General features: G+C 46.4%; 1 protein-coding gene across 1 annotated transcript in view; it reads right to left on the bottom strand.

Annotated features, from left to right (window-relative positions):
- The window catches only part of hmcn2 (hemicentin 2), a gene marked incomplete at its 5' end in the record, with an annotated part of 94,763 nt that overhangs the window by 29,243 nt on the left and 46,163 nt on the right, over positions 1–19,357 (bottom strand). Inside the window, 33 exons of the mRNA XM_084318209.1 lie at positions 315–449; positions 585–719; positions 817–924; positions 1,247–1,411; positions 1,512–1,633; positions 3,151–3,307; positions 3,422–3,549; positions 3,747–3,891; positions 4,461–4,602; positions 4,721–4,857; positions 5,385–5,466; positions 5,740–5,930; positions 7,963–8,241; positions 9,966–10,063; positions 10,249–10,432; positions 10,539–10,663; positions 10,783–10,942; positions 11,669–11,812; positions 11,925–12,056; positions 12,409–12,490; positions 12,595–12,791; positions 13,176–13,289; positions 13,703–13,864; positions 14,026–14,122; positions 14,546–14,733; positions 14,865–14,978; positions 15,405–15,626; positions 16,275–16,425; positions 16,541–16,683; positions 17,018–17,296; positions 17,454–17,611; positions 18,843–18,969; positions 19,120–19,264. Of these exons, the coding sequence (XP_084174335.1) occupies positions 315–449; positions 585–719; positions 817–924; positions 1,247–1,411; positions 1,512–1,633; positions 3,151–3,307; positions 3,422–3,549; positions 3,747–3,891; positions 4,461–4,602; positions 4,721–4,857; positions 5,385–5,466; positions 5,740–5,930; positions 7,963–8,241; positions 9,966–10,063; positions 10,249–10,432; positions 10,539–10,663; positions 10,783–10,942; positions 11,669–11,812; positions 11,925–12,056; positions 12,409–12,490; positions 12,595–12,791; positions 13,176–13,289; positions 13,703–13,864; positions 14,026–14,122; positions 14,546–14,733; positions 14,865–14,978; positions 15,405–15,626; positions 16,275–16,425; positions 16,541–16,683; positions 17,018–17,296; positions 17,454–17,611; positions 18,843–18,969; positions 19,120–19,264 (4,948 nt within the window). The remainder of the gene's footprint in view (positions 1–314; positions 450–584; positions 720–816; positions 925–1,246; positions 1,412–1,511; positions 1,634–3,150; positions 3,308–3,421; positions 3,550–3,746; positions 3,892–4,460; positions 4,603–4,720; positions 4,858–5,384; positions 5,467–5,739; positions 5,931–7,962; positions 8,242–9,965; positions 10,064–10,248; positions 10,433–10,538; positions 10,664–10,782; positions 10,943–11,668; positions 11,813–11,924; positions 12,057–12,408; positions 12,491–12,594; positions 12,792–13,175; positions 13,290–13,702; positions 13,865–14,025; positions 14,123–14,545; positions 14,734–14,864; positions 14,979–15,404; positions 15,627–16,274; positions 16,426–16,540; positions 16,684–17,017; positions 17,297–17,453; positions 17,612–18,842; positions 18,970–19,119; positions 19,265–19,357) is intronic.

Here is a 19,357-nt window from a genome sequence, read left to right as displayed (position 1 = left end):
CTGAGCTGAGCTCCCAGCTCTGTGAACGGGGGTTGGGAGGGGGAAGGGAAATTACCACGAGGACAGAGCTAGCTACCGGCTAATAGAACAGATAGCTACAGGCTAATAGGCCGCAACCATCGAGCGGGTATCGAGAGATGAATCTATTAATCTAGGTCCATTAGACCATCAAAGACTTTCCATTTTGTACGAGATGCTATGTTTATGAAAATAAACATCCTGTTAAGAAAAGACAGACCACGTTTTATTTTGTTACGGATGCATCAACGGGGTACAGACATAACACACACAAAAAAAATGGCTCCTACAGTTACCTTGAAGGACTAGTTTTGTCCTGCCCACGGTTGTGCCAGCGTCATTCTGTGCCAGGCACTGGTAGGTGCCCGCATCACCCAGAGTGACTCGTGAGAACTTCAGAGCTCCATTTGAAAGCACAGCCAGCCTGTGACCTGTTTCAAAGAAGCAGTCAGGCAGTTCAGTCAATATTAGCATTTGCAGCACATTAACAATGCATTTCTACTGATACTATTTGATACAGTATACGGTACAGAGCTTCAAGTCATGCTATCATTTCATATTGTCACCTGCTGCTATGGGAACTCCTTCTCTTTGCCAGGTGATGGAAGGTCTGGGGAAGCCTTGGGCCTCACAGGGCAGAACAGTCCCATGATGCAACAGCACTTGTACCTCCTCTGCCATTGGTCTAATCTCTGGAGGCTCTGAATGCATATTAAAAGACAAATGCAACATTGACATGGTTTACTATGAGCATTTCAACAGCTATACTTTTTAAGTCACAACTCTCCCAGCACCCACCTTGCACAGTGAGAGAGATGTGTTTGTGGACCACCCCGGCCGGGTTCCGGGCAGAGCAGGTATACCTGCCGGCATGACTCAGCAGAGCCGCCGTTATCTCCAGCACTCCTAGATGGAAAGAAAAACATAAATACATCATCGCGAATACCACATTTCCTCTCTATTTAATTGAACCCTTCAGATGAAGAACCATTTGAACTCTGTTTTTGAAGGTTTTGGAGTCAAGCCAAATCACTTGGGCGAGTGGATGTAATGTAACACACAGCGCCCGAGTTGAACAGTGAAGCAGAGCTCGCTCTATCTCTGCTGGAAATGTGGGCTCACTCTTGCTCATTTCTTTTAAATTGCCCACCAACTTGTTCAAAAGACAAGGTAGTAGTAGCCTACCAGTGGACCGAACACCCTAGCCAAAAATATACTATAATCTCACCAGTGGGCAGAACACGATAACTCCCCCCTCTGGAGCCCAGCTTGGCTCCACTCTTGGTCCAGCTGACAGTGGGCTGAGGACGTCCCTGGACGTGACAGGGCAGAACCACAGGTGACATTTTCACCACTGTGATGGCAGTGACATCATCTTCAATGGATGGAGGGACTACAAGAAAAAACAACAACGAATGTCCATCACAATGTGAATCTAATTTGAAATTAATTTGTCACCCAACAATCAATGCAAACACCAAAAAAAACTGTACCTTGCAGGATGACCTCAATTACCCTACGTTCCTCTCCAACCTCATTGGCTGCAGTGCACTCAAAGTAGCCCTCATCCTCATTGGTTGGGGATGACAGAACCAGGGATCCAGAAGGCAGTAACCTGGACAGAACAAGTATGTCAGCCTTTAAGCAGAGATGTTTAGAAGACTGATTGATTGAATGAAAATGTTATTAACAGATTGCAGAATGGGTACAATACAGTACAGCTCAATACACACAATTGTTAAGGGGATGCAGACCAGAGAAAGACTTTTGTCTTGTTTACATCAGGGTCCCCCATTTTCATTTCATAATGAATTGTAAGTAAGGGTGCAACTTGCTCCGTGCAATCCATTCTTTGTGGATTTAGCCCTGAGATGGCAAATAAGTGTAATTGTTTTTAGACATTTGTGACATTGAAAGTGTGAGTTTGTCTTCCAGTCTGCATAAGTGGGCAGCATTAAGCCCATGCAGAAAGTGGCCAATTAAGTCACAGCTAATGCAGGAATTGTAATCAGTGTGAGCAATATTCCGTTTAGTAAATCTTGTTAATATTTCAATAATGTTGTGTGCATTACTTCAAGAAGAATATGTTATTTTCTAATGAAAGCTTAAGAGTGGCTCAGAGTCAGACTGCATTGATTGCCCCAGACTGTGCTGATTGCCTTAATAATTAGAAGAGCGTGCAGTATGCCAAAGACTGTTAGCGACATAATCATGTACAGACCACAAACAAAGATGTTGTCGTCAAATAACTATTAATCACAAAACATAGCTACATAGCGTAGGTAAGAATGCTGACGACACTTCCAGCATGTGGAGAACACAAATGAGCCTCAGATGTTGTTACCAGGAGATATTTGCAATAGTATGTCATATCTCCAGAGGTGGGACCACGTCATTACAAGTTCCAAGTAAGTATCAAGTCTTTACACTCAAGTCCCAAGTCAAAACCAGCAATTCCCAAGTCAAGACCGGAAAGTCTTTCACAAGTCTGAAACGTTGGGGTTCGAGTCCTAAACAAGCCCTAATGCGTTCTTTACAAATGTAATGCATTCAATCTTCATTTCATCTCAAAGGATCATTTCAACATTTTGAAGCCAACAGAGTAATAGTTAGTAGTATATTACATTTAGATGATTCTGCACTGACACACAACTTCCTTCTCTGCTCACTCAACTTGATTGGTGGCTGATGGATTGGTCCAAAGTGGAACTGATATCAGGGAAATGTATTGATTAGCTTGACACTTTTTAGGGCATAGTTTTTACAATTTTGGGCTTGGGGAGAGTATCAAGTGTTTCAAGTCATAAGGCTCAAGTCTGAGTGAAGTCACGAATCACTGGTGTTAAAGTTAAAGTCGAGTCACAGGTTATTTATGATTTTGTTGAGTTGAGTCTGAGGTCATGAAATTTGTGACTCGAGTCCACACCTACTGTATGCATGTCTCTAAACCTTTCCCATTTAACGCCAATACATTGAGAGCACACTGTCGTGGTGCCTCGCATTGCAATGATGTTGCGGCAGGAAGTAGGGGGAGGTGAGCAAGATATCTTGCTTCGTCCTCATCTCCATCTTAAGCGTTGATAACCTTCTGACCTGTGATGTACAGTAATACATGCATAATTCCATCTTCACCTGTACACTCCAGCCTGCTGGTTGACATCGAGCGGAGTGCCGTTCCTCTTCCAGGAGACTTTAGGGGCAGGTACCCCAGTGGTATCGCAGCTCAGCACAGCTCTAAGCCCTGTGGTCACTGTCACGTTGAATGGTCCGGGTCTGATTGAAGGACCCACTAAGGGACGACAGCAACACATCAACATCATTCAGTCGGGACAGATCTAAGCACTGTGCTGCATCAAAGATTGGGATGTTGTCGGTCTGTGTTATGGAGTTATGTGGTATTCACCAAACACCCGCAGGTCCATTCCCCAGTGGTCTGAGCCAGCCTGGTTGGATACAGTACAATAGTAGCGGCCCGCATCATTCAGCTGAACCCCATGTACGCGCAGAGAGCCCTCTGATAGCATTGTGTACCTGAAACATGTAATTATAGTGGGTGTGAGCATAGCTTAAATGTTTAGCTTAAATGTTTAGACTAGTCTCTCACTGGGTGGTGCACTGGGTCTTGATTAGTACAGTAGTGGAAGGAAACACATTATACACTACATCAACAAATAAAGCATAATACAGACCATAATATATCAACCGACCATTATAAAGCTGGGACCTACTTGTTATTATCGTGAATTAGTGGGAAGCCATCTTTCCTCCACATGACAGTAGGAGAGGAGTCACCCTCGACTTCACAAGGTAGAACTGCGTCTTGACCGACATGTGCCGTCACCACTGAGCTGCTCTCCTTTATTACCGGAGGCACTGGGGGAGGGAGAAAGTGACACGTGCATGTAGTGATTTAGGTTGACCATGATGTAGAATTGACCTATCTCAAGCCCTGCCCTCTTTTCTTGATCCTCCAATCACAACAGTTGCTTACAAAGTGTGTCCAAGGGAAGCAACAGTAGTGATTGGAGGCTGGAAAAAAGAGGGCAGGGTTTGAGATAGGTCAATTGTTTGAGATAATTATTTAATTTAAACTATTCTGTATGTCATTTGGTTAAAAGAATAGTTTACATCTCCATTTTTGCTGAAGCCTATCTGATGTGTCACATGATGAGCCCTCCAAACCCTTCAAACCCTCCTAACCCTTAAAACCCTCCTAACCCTTCAAACCATCCTAACCCTCCAAACCCTTCAAACCCTCCAAACCCTCCAAACCCTCCAAACTATCCAAAACCTTCAAACCCTCCAAACTCCCCAAAACTCCCAAACCACTTTTTCCAGTATGTCAGAAATGAAAATAGCTTTTTTTTTGGGTGGACACCTCCAGGCTGTGACAAATCAATTAGGCTTCTTAAGAGAAAAGTGGACAATCCATTTTGACTCACTGAGAATCTCCACGGTGAAATAGAGGCTGTTGCTCCCGGCTATGTTGGTGACCACACAGCTGTACTGGCCGCTGTCCTCTGACCTGACATCCTGTATCTCCAGGTACTGACCCCCGGCCAGTCGCTGGATACGTGAACCCAGCTGCCGGGAGGAGGAGAGGAGGAGGAGAAGAGAAAAGAAACAGCTGAGTAAAACAAGATGACATTGGTTAATTCCCTGGCATCCTCCTTTTTTGATGACTTCTCCAAGCTCTTTATACCTGCAGCTTAACTTCATCCTTGTACCATTCTATATCGGGAGGGGGGTCACTGTCGGCCAGGCACTCCAGAGTGAGATGTCCCTTAGAGGGTACCGACACCACTCTCACATCACCTGAGCCGAGGAGAGTGGGCGGGACTGGAAGAGAGAGATATACAACCATTGATGATTACTGTAACATGGAGAGTGGCTTTAGTCAATGCATGATTCAAACTAGTCTCTGTGTACATGTCCTGTAGATGTCAGTACTTGGTATAGATATAGATAGATAGATAGATAGATAGATAGATAGATAGATAGATAGATAGATAGATAGATAGATAGATAGATAGATAGATAGATAGATAGATAGATAGATAGATAGATAGATAGATAGATAGATAGATAGATAGATAGATAGATGTCCTCATGAGGAAATTATTTTCCACAGTAGATGCATACACAACACATACAGAGTTATACAAAATACAGGATTTACAGGAACATTTAATTACAGGGTGAGGGGTCACACAGCAGATACATGGATTGACACTACATACCACAGACTGGATTTAATGTAACTAAAAAGGTTACTTGTTTACAGCTTGTATGGCTGTAGGATAGCAAAGTTATTTTGATCTTTATCATCTCATCTTCGCTGATCAACAGTGTCTGGGACGTGTCACCTTGAATCCGGACCCAGTGGTTTTTTCCATCTTCTCCAGCAGGGCTGCTGGCCAGACAGGTGTAGAGACCGGCGTCCTCCACCTGGAAATAGAGACCATAAATCAAACTTGAGAGGGTCTCACAAAGCAATGTTACAGTGTGGCCTTCCAACTGTTAACCTTTAGTGGTAACCTGAGAACCACAGAAACTAGCGGTAAGTTGTGTAGTGCGTGAGAGCTTTTGGTTGTAACATATTGACCTGGTGCACAGAAGTTCAAGAACTCAAAGGGGGAGCTACTAGCTACTTAGCTACTATACATCAGCCTCTGAGTAAGACACTAACCTTGTGAATGATGAAGTGTGTGAATTATTTACCTGTACTTTGCTAATCCTGACAAAATGTCCATCCTCCTGCACTATGTCAGTCCCCTCCAAGGGTCGTCCATCCTTGAGCCAGCTGATGGTAGGGGGAGGAGTGCCCACAGCAGAGCACTGCAGCTCCAGGGGGCTGTTGACTGCTATGGTCAGCTCGTCCGGTGAGCCAGAAATGGATATCTTTGGGGGCTCTGGATTAGAATAGACAAATAAAACGGTATTACATATCTATTTCCGACTGGCAAAAAAAAGAGAAAAAACTTAACATTTGATCTAATCTTGTGTTGAGTCTTAAAATCCTAGTGGAAAAACTGCCAGTGGAGTGATGATTTCACTTGATGTAACACGACTAAACAAGAGACAACATTTAGAATGAAGGCAGAAAACTCCACTTGTTTTCAGATCATGTTTTCAAATTAAATCCTTGATATAAACAGAACTGGAAACAAGTGAAATCATCTCAGCCCCATTGGCCCGTGTTTACAGCTGTTTCAAGAACAAGCAAGCAGACCCACGGCGCTACCTGCACATGCATCTGACAAAACATCCCTGTCAGATTGTGAGTGAGTGAGTGAGTGAGTGAGTGAGTGAGTGAGTGAGTGAGTGAGTGAGTGAGTGAGTGAGTGAGTGAGTGAGTGAGTGAGTGAGTGGGTGGGTGGGTGAGTGAGTTTTAAGACTCAGTACAAGATGAATTTATTTGCTAAGATGGAGTCTCTTTTGCAGTGTGGATGAGCGAGGTGCAGTGTGGTATGGTATGGTATGGTGTGGCATGGTGTGGTATGGCATGGTATGGTGTGGTGTGGTATGGTGTGGTGTGGTATGGTATGGTGTGGTATGGTATGGTATGGTATGGTGTGGTATGGTATGGTATGGTATGGTATGGTGTGGTATGGTATGGTGTGGTATGGTGTGGTATGGTATGGTGTGGTGTGGTATGGTATGGTGTGGTATGGTGTGGTGTGGTATGGTATGGTATGGTGTGGTGTGGTATGGTATGGTATGGTGTGGTATGGTGTGGTGTGGTATGGTATGGTGTGGTATGGTGTGGTGTGGTATGGTATGGTATGGTATGGTGTGGTATGGTGTGGTATGGTATGGTGTGGTATGGTGTGGTGTGGTATGGTATGGTATGGTGTGGTATGGTATGGTATGGTATGGTATGGTATGGTATGGTGTGGTGTGGTATGGTGTGGTGTGGTATGGTATGGTGTGGTGTGGTATGGTATGGTGTGGTGTGGTATGGTGTGGTGTGGTATGGTGTGGTATGGTGTGGTGTGGTATGGTGTGGTATGGTATGGTATGGTGTGGTATGGTATGGTGTGGTGTGGTATGGTATGGTGTGGTGTGGTGTGGTATGGTATGGTGTGGTATGGTGTGGTGTGGTATGGTATGGTGTGGTATGGTGTGGTATGGTATGGTATGGTGTGGTGTGGTATGGTATGGTGTGGTATGGTATGGTGTGGTATGGTGTGGTATGGTATGGTATGGTATGGTATGGTGTGGTATGGTACGGTATGGTATGGTGTGGTGTGGTATGGTATGGTGTGGTATGGTATGGTGTGGTGTGGTGTGGTATGGTATGGTATGGTGTGGTATGGTATGGTATGGTGTGGTATGGTATGGTGTGGTGTGGTATGGTATGGTGTGGTATGGTGTGGTGTGGTATGGTATGGTGTGGTATGGTATGGTGTGGTGTGGTGTGGTATGGTATGGTGTGGTATGGTATGGTATGGTATGGTGTGGTATGGTATGGTATGGTATGGTGTGGTATGGTGTGGTGTGGTATGGTATGGTGTGGTATGGTATGGTGTGGTGTGGTATGGTATGGTATGGTGTGGTATGGTATGGTATGGTATGGTGTGGTATGGTATGGTATGGTGTGGTATGGTATGGTGTGGTATGGTATGGTGTGGTATGGTATGGTATGGTGTGGTATGGTATGGTATGGTGTGGTATGGTATGGTGTGGTATGGTATGGTATGGTATGGTGTGGTATGGTATGGTATGGTGTGGTATGGTATGGTGTGGTATGGTATGGTATGGTATGGTGTGGTATGGTGTGGTATGGTATGGTATGGTATGGTATGGTATGGTATGGTGTGGTATGGTATGGTATGGTGTGGTATGGTGTGGTATGGTGTGGTATGGTGTGGTATGGTGTGGTGTGGTGTGGTATGGTGTGGTGTGGCTGGTATGGTGTGGTGTGGTGTGGCTGGTGATCACCTAGCACGGTGAGGTTGAAGCTCTTGGTGCTGCTGCCAGCCTGGTTACTGGCCACACAGCTATAGAGGCCTGCATCTGAGGGCGCCACGTCAGGCAGCTGGAGACGCGTCTCCTGGCCGTCCAGCAGCAGGTTACGGTGCAGGGACAGGGGCTGTCCGTCCTTCAGCCAAGTCAGAGAGGGAGGGGGGACACCCCGCGCCTCACAGGTCAGCGTCACCAAGGACCCCAGGATCACTGTGACGGGCTCCACTGGTTCAACATGGTCCACAGCAGGGGGCACTGAGGCACAGACAGACATAATATACACATGGAATGAGTTAAAAATACAACTCCACTGAGTGTATGAGGAGGCAGTGACCAGGGCTTACAACCATTCCGAAACGGTCACAAGTTAAACTCTGAACTCTGACATTACACCCTAGGCTCCGTTGCCTATACTCAATTTATACCTACCTACTGCTTCTGTCTACCCATGTACTCTTTATATTACTGCATATATATATATATATACACACACACACATATATTTGTCTGAATATACCTGCATATAACCCCTCTATATACTTGCGTGAAGGTGTCTGACCCGGCTGTTACATGTGAAGGTGTCTGACCCGGCTGTTACGTGTGAAGGTGTCTGACCCGGCTGTTACATGTGATGTTACATGTGAAGGTGTCTGACCCGGCTGTTACATGTGATGTTACATGTGAAGGTGTCTGACCCGGCTGTTACGTGTGAAGGTGTCTGACCTGGCTGTTACATGGAAGGTGTCTGACCCGGCTGTTACATGTGATGTTACATGTGAAGGTGTCTGACCCGGCTGTTACGTGTGAAGGTGTCTGACCTGGCTGTTACATGTGAAGGTGTCGTGTTACGTGTGAAGGTGTCGTGTTACGTGTGAAGGTGTCGTGTTACGTGTGAAGGTGTCGTGTTACGTGTGAAGGTGTCGTGTTACGTGTGAAGGTGTCGTGTTACGTGTGAAGGTGTCTGACCTGGCTGTTACATGTGATGTTACATGTGAAGGTGTCTGACCCGGCTGTTACATGTGATGTTACGTGTGAAGGTGTCTGACCCGGCTGTTACATGTGATGTTACATGTGAAGGTGTCTGACCCGGCTGTTACATGTGAAGGTGTCTGAGGTGTCGTGTTACGTGTGAAGGTGTCGTGTTACGTGTGAAGGTGTCGTGTTACGTGTGAAGGTGTCGTGTTACGTGTGAAGGTGTCGTGTTACGTGTGAAGGTGTCGTGTTACGTGTGAAGGTGTCGTGTTACGTGTGAAGGTGTCGTGTTACGTGTGAAGGTGTCGTGTTACGTGTGAAGGTGTCGTGTTACGTGTGAAGGTGTCGTGTTACGTGTGAAGGTGTCGTGTTACGTGTGAAGGTGTCGTGTTACGTGTGAAGGTGTCGTGTTACGTGTGAAGGTGTCGTGTTACGTGTGAAGGTGTCGTGTTACGTGTGAAGGTGTCGTGTTACGTGTGAAGGTGTCGTGTTACGTGTGAAGGTGTCGTGTTACGTGTGAAGGTGTCGTGTTACGTGTGAAGGTGTCGTGTTACGTGTGAAGGTGTCGTGTTACGTGTGAAGGTGTCGTGTTACGTGTGAAGGTGTCGTGTTACGTGTGAAGGTGTCGTGTTACGTGTGAAGGTGTCGTGTTACGTGTGAAGGTGTCGTGTTACGTGTGAAGGTGTCGTGTTACGTGTGAAGGTGTCGTGTTACGTGTGAAGGTGTCGTGTTACGTGTGAAGGTGTCGTGTTACATGTGAAGGTGTCGTGTTACGTGTGAAGGTGTCGTGTTACATGTGAAGGTGTCATGTTACGTGTGAAGGTGTCGTGTTACGTGTGAAGGTGTCGTGTTACGTGTGAAGGTGTCGTGTTACGTGTGAAGGTGTCGTGTTACGTGTGAAGGTGTCGGATGAAGAGCAGGTGTTACTGCTAATCGGTGCAATAAACAGGTGAACATTGGAGCTGCAGTGTTTGCGAGCTGTTTATTCATTTGTTTATTTTCGGTACCTTGGACCTGGACATCGTAGCTGAGCTCAGCAAGGCCGGCGCGACTGCGTGCAACACACGTGTAGACTCCAGAATCAGACAGCTGAACAGGAGAAATCCTAAGAAAAGGAAGCACTGTGGTTATTATCTAACCTGAACCAGCCTGTGTTAACCCTTTCAGGTGGGCAACATCTATGAAAAGTATGACACTATGGCGCGAGAGAGTTCTAGAGAGAAAACATGAACAAAATATACATGTGAAAGGGTTAATGGTCAAGGTGTTTATCACTAATCTAAAACTGACCTAAGCACAGAGTCGGCAGAGAGGAGGCGCGTGCGCGGAGAGAGGAGCAGGGGCCGTCCGTTCTTCAGCCAGCTGATCTGGGGCGGGGGGTTCCCTGCTGCCTGACACTCCAGGGTCACCACGCTGTCTTGGGTGGTCTGCACCTCCCTCGGGACGGTGGTCTCACCGGAGATAGACGGAGGCACTGTGAGGGTGGTAGGAGGAGCAACATCACAATAACTAGTCTGGTCCAGATGGTAAGAAGCTACTGAAACACGTCACTATACCGGTGGACTTCTAAAAGTACTGACCGAGTACAAAGAGGGTGTAGATTTTGGTCTCCTGACCAGCAGGGCTGACAGCCAGACAGGTATATGTCCCAGAATCCTCAGGACTCAGCCTCAGTAAGGTTAAGGTGCTGCCGTCTGGGTTCATGCTGTGAAATGTAAAATAGTACACAGAACTCGCTTCCTTTAATTACTACTACAATCACACAACACTATATATATATACATTTAGTAGTGAAGGTTCAGAGTGTGAATGAGAAAGACCTACTCTATGTGCTGGCTGTCGGATCCCTCCAGAGTCACTCCGTTCTTCAGCCAGCTGACCCGGGGGGCGGGGGTCCCCGTCACTCTGCACTCCAGCGTCAGCTCATCTCCCAGCGGAGCGCTCATGTCAGGCGTGTGGCCAGAGTCCAAGATGGTGGGTGACACTGGGAAGTCAGTGGGAGCAAGGGTTTTATTGTTTGTATAGCCTTTGAATTGTTGCTATCTGGGCGACAATACCCCCCCCCCCCCCCGTATTTGTTCCACAAGCCATTACATTCTTAATCTGGTAATGCACTAGCACTCTATCCCCCTTGACCTTTGACCTACTCCTTCCTGGTTACACAGGATGTCCAGCTGGTCTGGGCAGGAGTTGCTCCCATGCTAACTATTGTTCTTATTTTCCCCCTTTCTTTAGACCCTATTTATTGCAAGGTGTCAGGTATGTGTATATGAGTTTGTCTATTGGTCATGTTTGTGACATTGTGAAGAAATGCCTTGTGATGCAAACCTATTTCCCCACAGGGACACACAGACAGTATCTACTGTATATATATATATATATATATCTATCTTTAACCCTTTCACTACCACACTACCAAAGGGTTAACCCTTTCACCGCAACAATACAGAAGGTTAACCCTTTCACTGCCAAATGACAAAGGGTTAACCCTTGCACAACCGCACTACAGAAGGTTAACCCGTTCACTACCACTTAACCGTCTGTAGTGTGGTAGTGAAGGGGTTAACCTTCTGTAGTGTGGCAGTGAAAGGGTTCATTGTTAGTTACCAAGTTACCAATCTCAAATGGCAATGGAACGACAACCCCCGACCTTGACCCCTGTGTGAGGTTTGTGGTGTGTGTGTGTGTGTGTGTGTGTACTGATCTTTACCCTGCACTGTGAGCGTGTAGTCCTTCTGCGTTTGTCCATCGCTGTTCTTGGCCAGGCAGGTGTATGTTCCAGCGTGAGACAGAGTGAGAGGGCCCAGCTCCAGCCTGTTGCCTCGAACCGACCACTGCCACTGCAGACTGCTCTCTGGACAGCAAATACAAATCATGTCATATACTTGACAAAAAGTACATTTATATATATATATCCTATTCATATTTGCTTCCTCCAATCCTATTCCATCCCAGTCCTCTCTCACCAATAGGAGTTCCATCCTTGAGCCAGGTGATGCTGGGCACCGGGACCCCGGAGGCCTCACACAGCAGGCTGATGTGGGAGCCCAGGGTCTGGGTCAGGGACTGCTGGACAGGCCCGTCCAGGGCAGGGGGGACTGAGGAAGATACCAATGGTATTATGGTGAAAAATTGCATTCCTCTCAGTACTATACAGACCGGTGTGAGAGTGGTACTGTTGAAGCACTTTTAGGCGATGTCCTCCAAGAAATTGCCGGCTAATCGATTCGTTGATTTCATCCACAAAATCTGTAAAATTGTGTCTCCCACATGCAATCACACGGACCTCTTCAAATCTCCAGTTACCAGATGTGTAAACTATGTTTTTATTTGTTTTTATTTATTTGGGGATAAAAATGCATAGATATAGAGACAAACTTGAGACTAAATCGACAGATTAATCAACTAAGTGGGGGCAGCCGCAGAAGGCACAGTAGAGGTTTGTCTCACCATGGACTGTCAACCTGAAGGTCCTGTCCACCTGTCCAGCCACATTGGACACCTTGCAGGTGTAGGTGCCACCATCAGCCACCTACAGACCGGGAGGTTACAAAAAAGGCAAATATTTAATATTTCAGTCTTCATCCATTATGAAGCACCGTAAAAGTTTGAAAGTTGAAAATGCGGGTCACTGACATGTACTCCTATGATCTCCAGCTGTTGACGATCCATCTTCAGTCCGTTCCCTGATGCCAGCTGCAGGCCGTTCTTGTACCACGTGACCTCAGGCTTCGGAAAGCCCCTGGCCTCGCAGCGCAGGGTGACAGAGGAGCCTACCTGAGGAGTCACCAGGTCCGATTCCGAGTCGAGATGGGGCTTCAGGGTGGGCAGGACTGTTGACACACGGTGAGAAGGTATGACCTCAGCATGACTCATTTCTTATGAGGCATGATTCACTTCCGAACAGCTGGTTTGTATCAGGTCACTTCCAGGTGCGATGTGATGCTCATTAGATGACGTGAGTTTTTCCGATGCGAAGCACTTCGCAGACCTATGACGCCACTGACTGACTCACTCAATCATTCAGTGATTCATTCACTCGTGGTTCGCCACTCTGCCCCTAGTGGCGGCTCACAGGTATGACACTTTGTGTTCAATCAAATAGAAGATGAATGCTTCTATGACACTGCTGTGTCCTTGTTTCCATACAATGTTTTATAGTAGCAATCATCGATACATTTGCCGAGTTGTGCAGAGGGCATCACAGTGTTTCTCACCATGAACACTGAGCAGGATGCTCTTCTGGTCCTGGCCTGCTGAGTTGGTGGCTGTGCAGACGTACTGTCCTGCGTCTTCCACTCTGGCCCGGGGGAGCTGCAGCATCTGGCCCCCTGCAGTAAGATACAAACGATGAAATGCATTACGAGTGCAGTTATTCAATTGGAAACACATGCTTCTGTTAAATTCTGATTAAGATTAAGAAGATATCAGATCACAGACCATTGCTAGAGACGTCTGTAATCGTTCGTTGTTGCATTTTCTTTTGCTTTTGATCACCTTGTCACATTGTAGATTTTACAACTAGCGATGGCTAAGCTACAAAGATGCTTTTTGCACAGCCAACTTGATTTGGTGTCTTGCGATCCTTAAAGCATTAGGCTCAAATGTAACAAGTGTCTCCAGTGATGACAAGTGTCTCCAAAAGTTTTTTTACGTTTCATTGACTGACGTGTGCACTTTTGTTGCGTATTGTGTTTTATTTAGACTTTGTAACGTGTGTTGTTATCACACAGACGGTTCTGACCTGGTAGGATGTGGAGGCCGGTGCTGAACTGGAGCAGCTGGCCGTCCCGGGTCCAGGTGATCTCTGGGGGAGGGTAGGCCTGGACGTCACACAGCAGAGACACCATGTGACCCTCGATCACGCTCACCTCCTCCTCCTTCTGCCCAACCATCCTCGGAGGAACTGAGGACAAGAGACAACGGTGTTTAACTACAAGCCGCAGGCCAACAGTCTGTCCTCTCTAGGGACAACCGGTTGTATAACAGAGTGGAAGACTCTCAGTCCTTATGATGTGAACTGAAGGAGGTGGACAGAGGTAGAGTAGTGACTTGGACGTGTCTCACCTTGCACAGTGAGACTAAAGAGCTTCTCAACGGCTCCGACCTTGTTCTCAGCGACGCAGAGGTAGCCGGCCATGTCAGAGACCTGTACACTGAGGAGCTGGAAGACAGGAAGGTGTGAGCTGTAGTGAGTGTCTTTGTGTTCATGTGTTATTCCCATGTGTGGGCTATTTGAGCGTGGGTTTAAGCATCACATTCACAATAAACAGCGCAAGTTATGAGATGAAAGATGAGAAATCTGAATCTGACTATGAGATGGAATATGCTCATATTATTCAGGCATATTGGGGCATGTTGCATAGTTCCACTTCCCTAGTAATATTCAGAATATTCTGCTCACTGGTATATTTTACATGGGGATATGCATGATTGGTATATGAAGAGATGCACCGTATACTGACTAAAGACCTTAAACTAAGATATGAACTAGCCGAATTCACGCAAATAAATGCATGCTCTCTCTAGCTGACCTGGAGCTGCCTGCCGTCCTCAGTGACGTGGTGCAGCGTGTCTGTGTACTGACCTGGAGCTGCCTGCCGTCCTCAGTGACGTGGTGCAGCGTGTCTGTGTACACCGGCTGGCCGTCCCTCAGCCAGGAGATGGCTGGCGCCGGGTGACCCGTCACATCACAGTGCAGGATGACGGTGCTGTTGACCACCGCCGCTATGTCCTCCATGAACTCCTCCAACGAACCCATGATCACAGGAGCGACTGGGGAATTCAAATGGGGTATAACCGTCCCAAGTGACGTATTCAATGTCATGTTCATTATTCCAAATAGAATTATCGCATTTGATTTTCAACTATGTATCTGGTTGTAGATGAAAGATGGCCATGCTTACCCAGGACGTCCAGTTCAAAGTGCATGCGGTCCTCCCCTGCCTCGTTGACAGCCTGACATGTATATTTCCCAGCATCCTCCTTCTGTACTCGGGAGATCTGTAGCACCTGTCCACCTGAGAGGACAAACCCACACAAGAGAAGATGTATGTGTGAATGAAGCTACGTATGTGAATCGAAATATTCTCGTGACATCAAAGGTTAGAATCTGGCTCATGACCTTTGTCACATGTCATACCTACTCTGTCTCCAATCTTTTCGGTGACTCTCCACTGTATTCTATTGAATAATGCAGAAATACCTCGGAAATATTCTTTAAACAAGGACACAATTGTAATTGATGCATAGCATTGCACTGGCCTGACACAAGTTGCAATGCACATGAGCTGCCACTAGGGGCAATGTGCCACTCGCTGAGTGAGTGTATGTGTGAGTGAGTGTGTCAGTGAGTGAGTGTGTGAGTGACAGCAGGAGTTAGTGACAGCGTCGGTCTCTCTCTCTCTCTGCATCTCAAAACAGACATCATCCAGGTGTCCTCTGACCTGGAAGCAGTACCACACCGTCGGCGCTGGTGAGCTTGCGTCCCTCTCTGTACCAGCTGAGCTTGGGCGGGGGGATGGCGTTACTCTCACAGGACAGGCTGATGGGATGGCCCAGGAACACTTCTCTCTTCTCTGTCATCCCTTCCTCATCATCCCCTTCCTCGTCATCCTCTCCAAGACCCCAGGCTGCAGTGTTACTCACCCTGCGGAAGATGGGAGGAACTAGGGGGAGAGAGAGAGAGAGAGAGAGAGAGAGAGAGAGAGAGAGAGAGAGAGAGAGAGAGAGAGAGGGGGAAATTATTTATGAATTGCTCATATAATTTCAGTATCTAAAATCGTAAATGCAAGCTATAGGAATACATGGATACATAAAGCATGTAGAAACACCACCATACTGTGTAGAGGCTCATTAAACAAACATAGGCAATAGAAGATGTACACACACCAGAACACCATATACATCATCACATACATACCATGACACAGCGATAAATCAGTATAAGGTTTATCTTTTGTTTATCTTCCTTGCCTAGGAATCCATTACAAACAGCGTATCATTGTCTGCGCCACTTCTAGGCTGCAGTTTTCAAGTACCAATGCTACTCAAAGCGCTTTACAATGGAATGACCATATACATTTTTAGGATGGGTGTAGCCCCAGTGAGTGAATGATCATTGCATTTATATAGTGCTTTTCTAGACACACTCAAAGAGCTTTTTACAATGTAGGGTCGAAATTGCTTCCTTCACCACCACTGTGTAACAACCAACCTTGGGCTATGCAGGCTCAATGGCTGCCATAATTGAGTGTAACTGACCCAATTGACCTCATCTCAAGCCCCGCCCTCTTGAACGATGACATTACACTCACCTTGAACAGTAACATGGAAGTCCCTCTTGTCTTCTCCTGCTGTGTTGGTGACCACACAGGTGTAGTGTCCCTTGTGGGACATCATAACGTTCTCTAGGTGGAGGACATGACCGTCCCCTTGAATACCGGTGTGGAAGTTTCCATTCAGCAACTACAGGAAGGACACAGTCAAGATTATAAAATGCTCTCACGTTTACATCACGTTTGCCGGAATTCGCTACACGCGACAGGTGAAAGTGAGTGTTTAAACCATCCACCACACCAACCTGTCCATCTTTGAACCACTGGGTCTTGGGTTCTGGAAAGCCTTTGGCCAGGCAGGAAAGGGTTAAAGTACCATTGATCCGTACTTTCTCCTCCCGGCCACCGAAAATCAGAGATGTGGAGTCTCCTTCTATCTGTGGTGGAACTGATGAGAGAAAACACATAGATGTGAAGCAGGCTGGTCTCACACAAAGCAATGTGCCTATGAGCTGCAACTAGGCGCTGAGTGAGTGAGTGAGTGAGTGAGTGAGTGAGTGAGTGAGTGAGTGAGTGAGTGAGTGAGTGAGTGAGTGAGTGAGTGAGTGAGTGAGTGAGTGAGTGAGTGAGTGAGTGAGTGAGTGAGTGAGTGAGTGAGTGAGTGAGTGAGTGAGGTCATAGAGGTGCTTTGCATCTAAAAACACGTATTTACGTGAAAGGGTTTTTTCTCTGTAAACAGTAATGTGAGGTAAGGACAGACTTATTCATAGTATATCTCTTACCCAGCACAATGAGTGAATAGTGTTTGACGGCAGTGCCGGCCGGGTTGGTGGCTCGGCATGTGTAGAGGCCTGTGCTGTCCCCCTGTGCTGACCCCAGCCTCAGGGCCTGCCCGCCGCGGGTGTAGGTGAGCTGGGCGCTGGACACGATGGGATGGTTGTCCTTCAGCCAAGTGATGCTGGGTGTAGGAGAGCCCTCCACGTCACAGGGCAGGACGGTGGAGAAACCCAGCACTACCTGCACCTCCGAGGTCTCGCTGGGACCCCTGATAGTAGGGGGAGCTGATAAATGCATACAAATATGAAAGAATTAACAATTAGTCTAAAGGCAGAATACCTGAGTGTAGGTTTATTAATATTATACTTTATTTTTTTTTTATTATTATTATTTTTTTATCTTGAGTTGAGTTGTTGTTTGTGTCAGAGGATGAGGCTTTACCTTGTACTGTGAGTCTAAACTGGCGTGTCTGAGTTCCTGCATTGTTACTGGCCATACACTGGTAGAGGCCCTGATCCCGCAGTCTGACTGACTTCACCTTTAACACCTGGCCATCTTCCAGGAACTCTACATGGGGGTCCCCATCCCGGGACAGAACCCTGCAAATCAAATCAAAGTTGATGTGTGTATCATATGTGTGTATGTGATTAGCTGAACAGAGTCTATCCTGGTGTGTATCATATGTGTGTATGTGATTAGCTGAACAGAGTATATCCTGGTGTGTATCATATGTGTGTATGTGATTAGCTGAACAGAGTCTATCCTGGTGTGTATCATATGTGTGTATGTGATTAGCTGAACAGAGTCTATCCTGGTGTGTATCATATGTGTGTATGTGATTAGCTGAACAGAGTATATCCTGGTGTGTATCATATGTGTGTATGTGATTAGCTGAACAGAGTCTATCCTGGTGTGTATCATATGTGTGTATGTGATTAGCTGAACAGAGTCTATCCTGGTGTGTATCATATGTGTGTATGTGATTAGCTGAACAGAGTCTATCCTGGTGTGTATCATATGTGTGTATGTGATTAGCTGAACAGAGTCTATCCTGGTGTGTATCATATGTGTGTATGTGATTAGCTGAACAGAGTCGATCCTGGTGTGTATCATATGTGTGTATGTGATTAGCTGAACAGAGTCTATCCTGGTGTGTATCATATGTGTGTATGTGATTAGCTGAACAGAGTCGATCCTGGTGTGTATCATATGTGTGTATGTGATTAGCTGAACAGAGTCGATCCTGGTGTGTATCATATGTGTGTATGTGATTAGCTGAACAGAGTCTATCCTGGTGTGTATCATATGTGTGTATGTGATTAGCTGAACAGAGTATATCCTGGTGTGTATCATATGTGTGTATGTGATTAGCTGAACAGAGTCGATCCTGGTGTGTATCATATGTGTGTATGTGATTAGCTGAACAGAGTCTATCCTGGTGTGTATCATATGTGTGTATGTGATTAGCTGAACAGAGTCTATCCTGGTGTGTATCATATGTGTGTATGTGATTAGCTGAACAGAGTCGATCCTGGTGTGTATCATATGTGTGTATGTGATTAGCTGAACAGAGTCTATCCTGGTGTGTATCATATGTGTGTATGTGATTAGCTGAACAGAGTCTATCCTGGTGTGTATCATATGTGTGTATGTGATTAGCTGAACAGAGTCGATCCTGGTGTGTATCATATGTGTGTATGTGATTAGCTGAACAGAGTCTATCCTGGTGTGTATCATATGTGTGTATGTGATTAGCTGAACAGAGTCTATCCTGGTGTGTATCATATGTGTGTATGTGATTAGCTGAACAGAGTCTATCCTGGGACTTACTCTCCATCACGGCTCCACTCCACTCTGGGCGCTGGACTGCCGCTGACCCGACACTGGAACTCCACCTCCTGACCCAGAACCACAGACAACTCCTGCAACCTGGACGTTCCGGAGATCACCGGTGGAGCTGTGACAAGGCACACCAGATCAAACCAGGACAATATGAATAAATTGGTTATATACTGGTTACCACCATATTGGGGTCCAGGGAAGCCCCCTCCCCTAAACTGTTTGGGAACCTGTGGTTTAGCATTATAGGTGGTGTTTATGAGCTCACCTTGAACCACTATGTTATACTCCCTCCGGGCCTCCCCAGCTGTGTTGTGGGCTGTACAGGCGAATTGGCCTGCATGGTCAGCTTGAACTCTGTATATTTTCAGCAGTCTGTTCCCGTTCTGCAGGTAAACTCCAGGAGCATCCACCTGTACATACAATCCAAAAGAAAGTGACACCATAATGCCAGATTGCAATTAGCTCTGTGACCACTTGGTGGCACTGCGCAGCTAGCTTTGAAT

The sequence above is a fragment of the Notolepis coatsorum genome (assembly GCF_963971535.1).
Source record: "Notolepis coatsorum genome assembly, chromosome: 1".
Lineage (NCBI taxonomy): Eukaryota > Metazoa > Chordata > Actinopteri > Aulopiformes > Paralepididae > Notolepis > Notolepis coatsorum.
The sequence above is the reverse complement of the archived record's forward strand: the minus strand, read 5'-3'. Positions and strand labels throughout refer to the sequence as shown.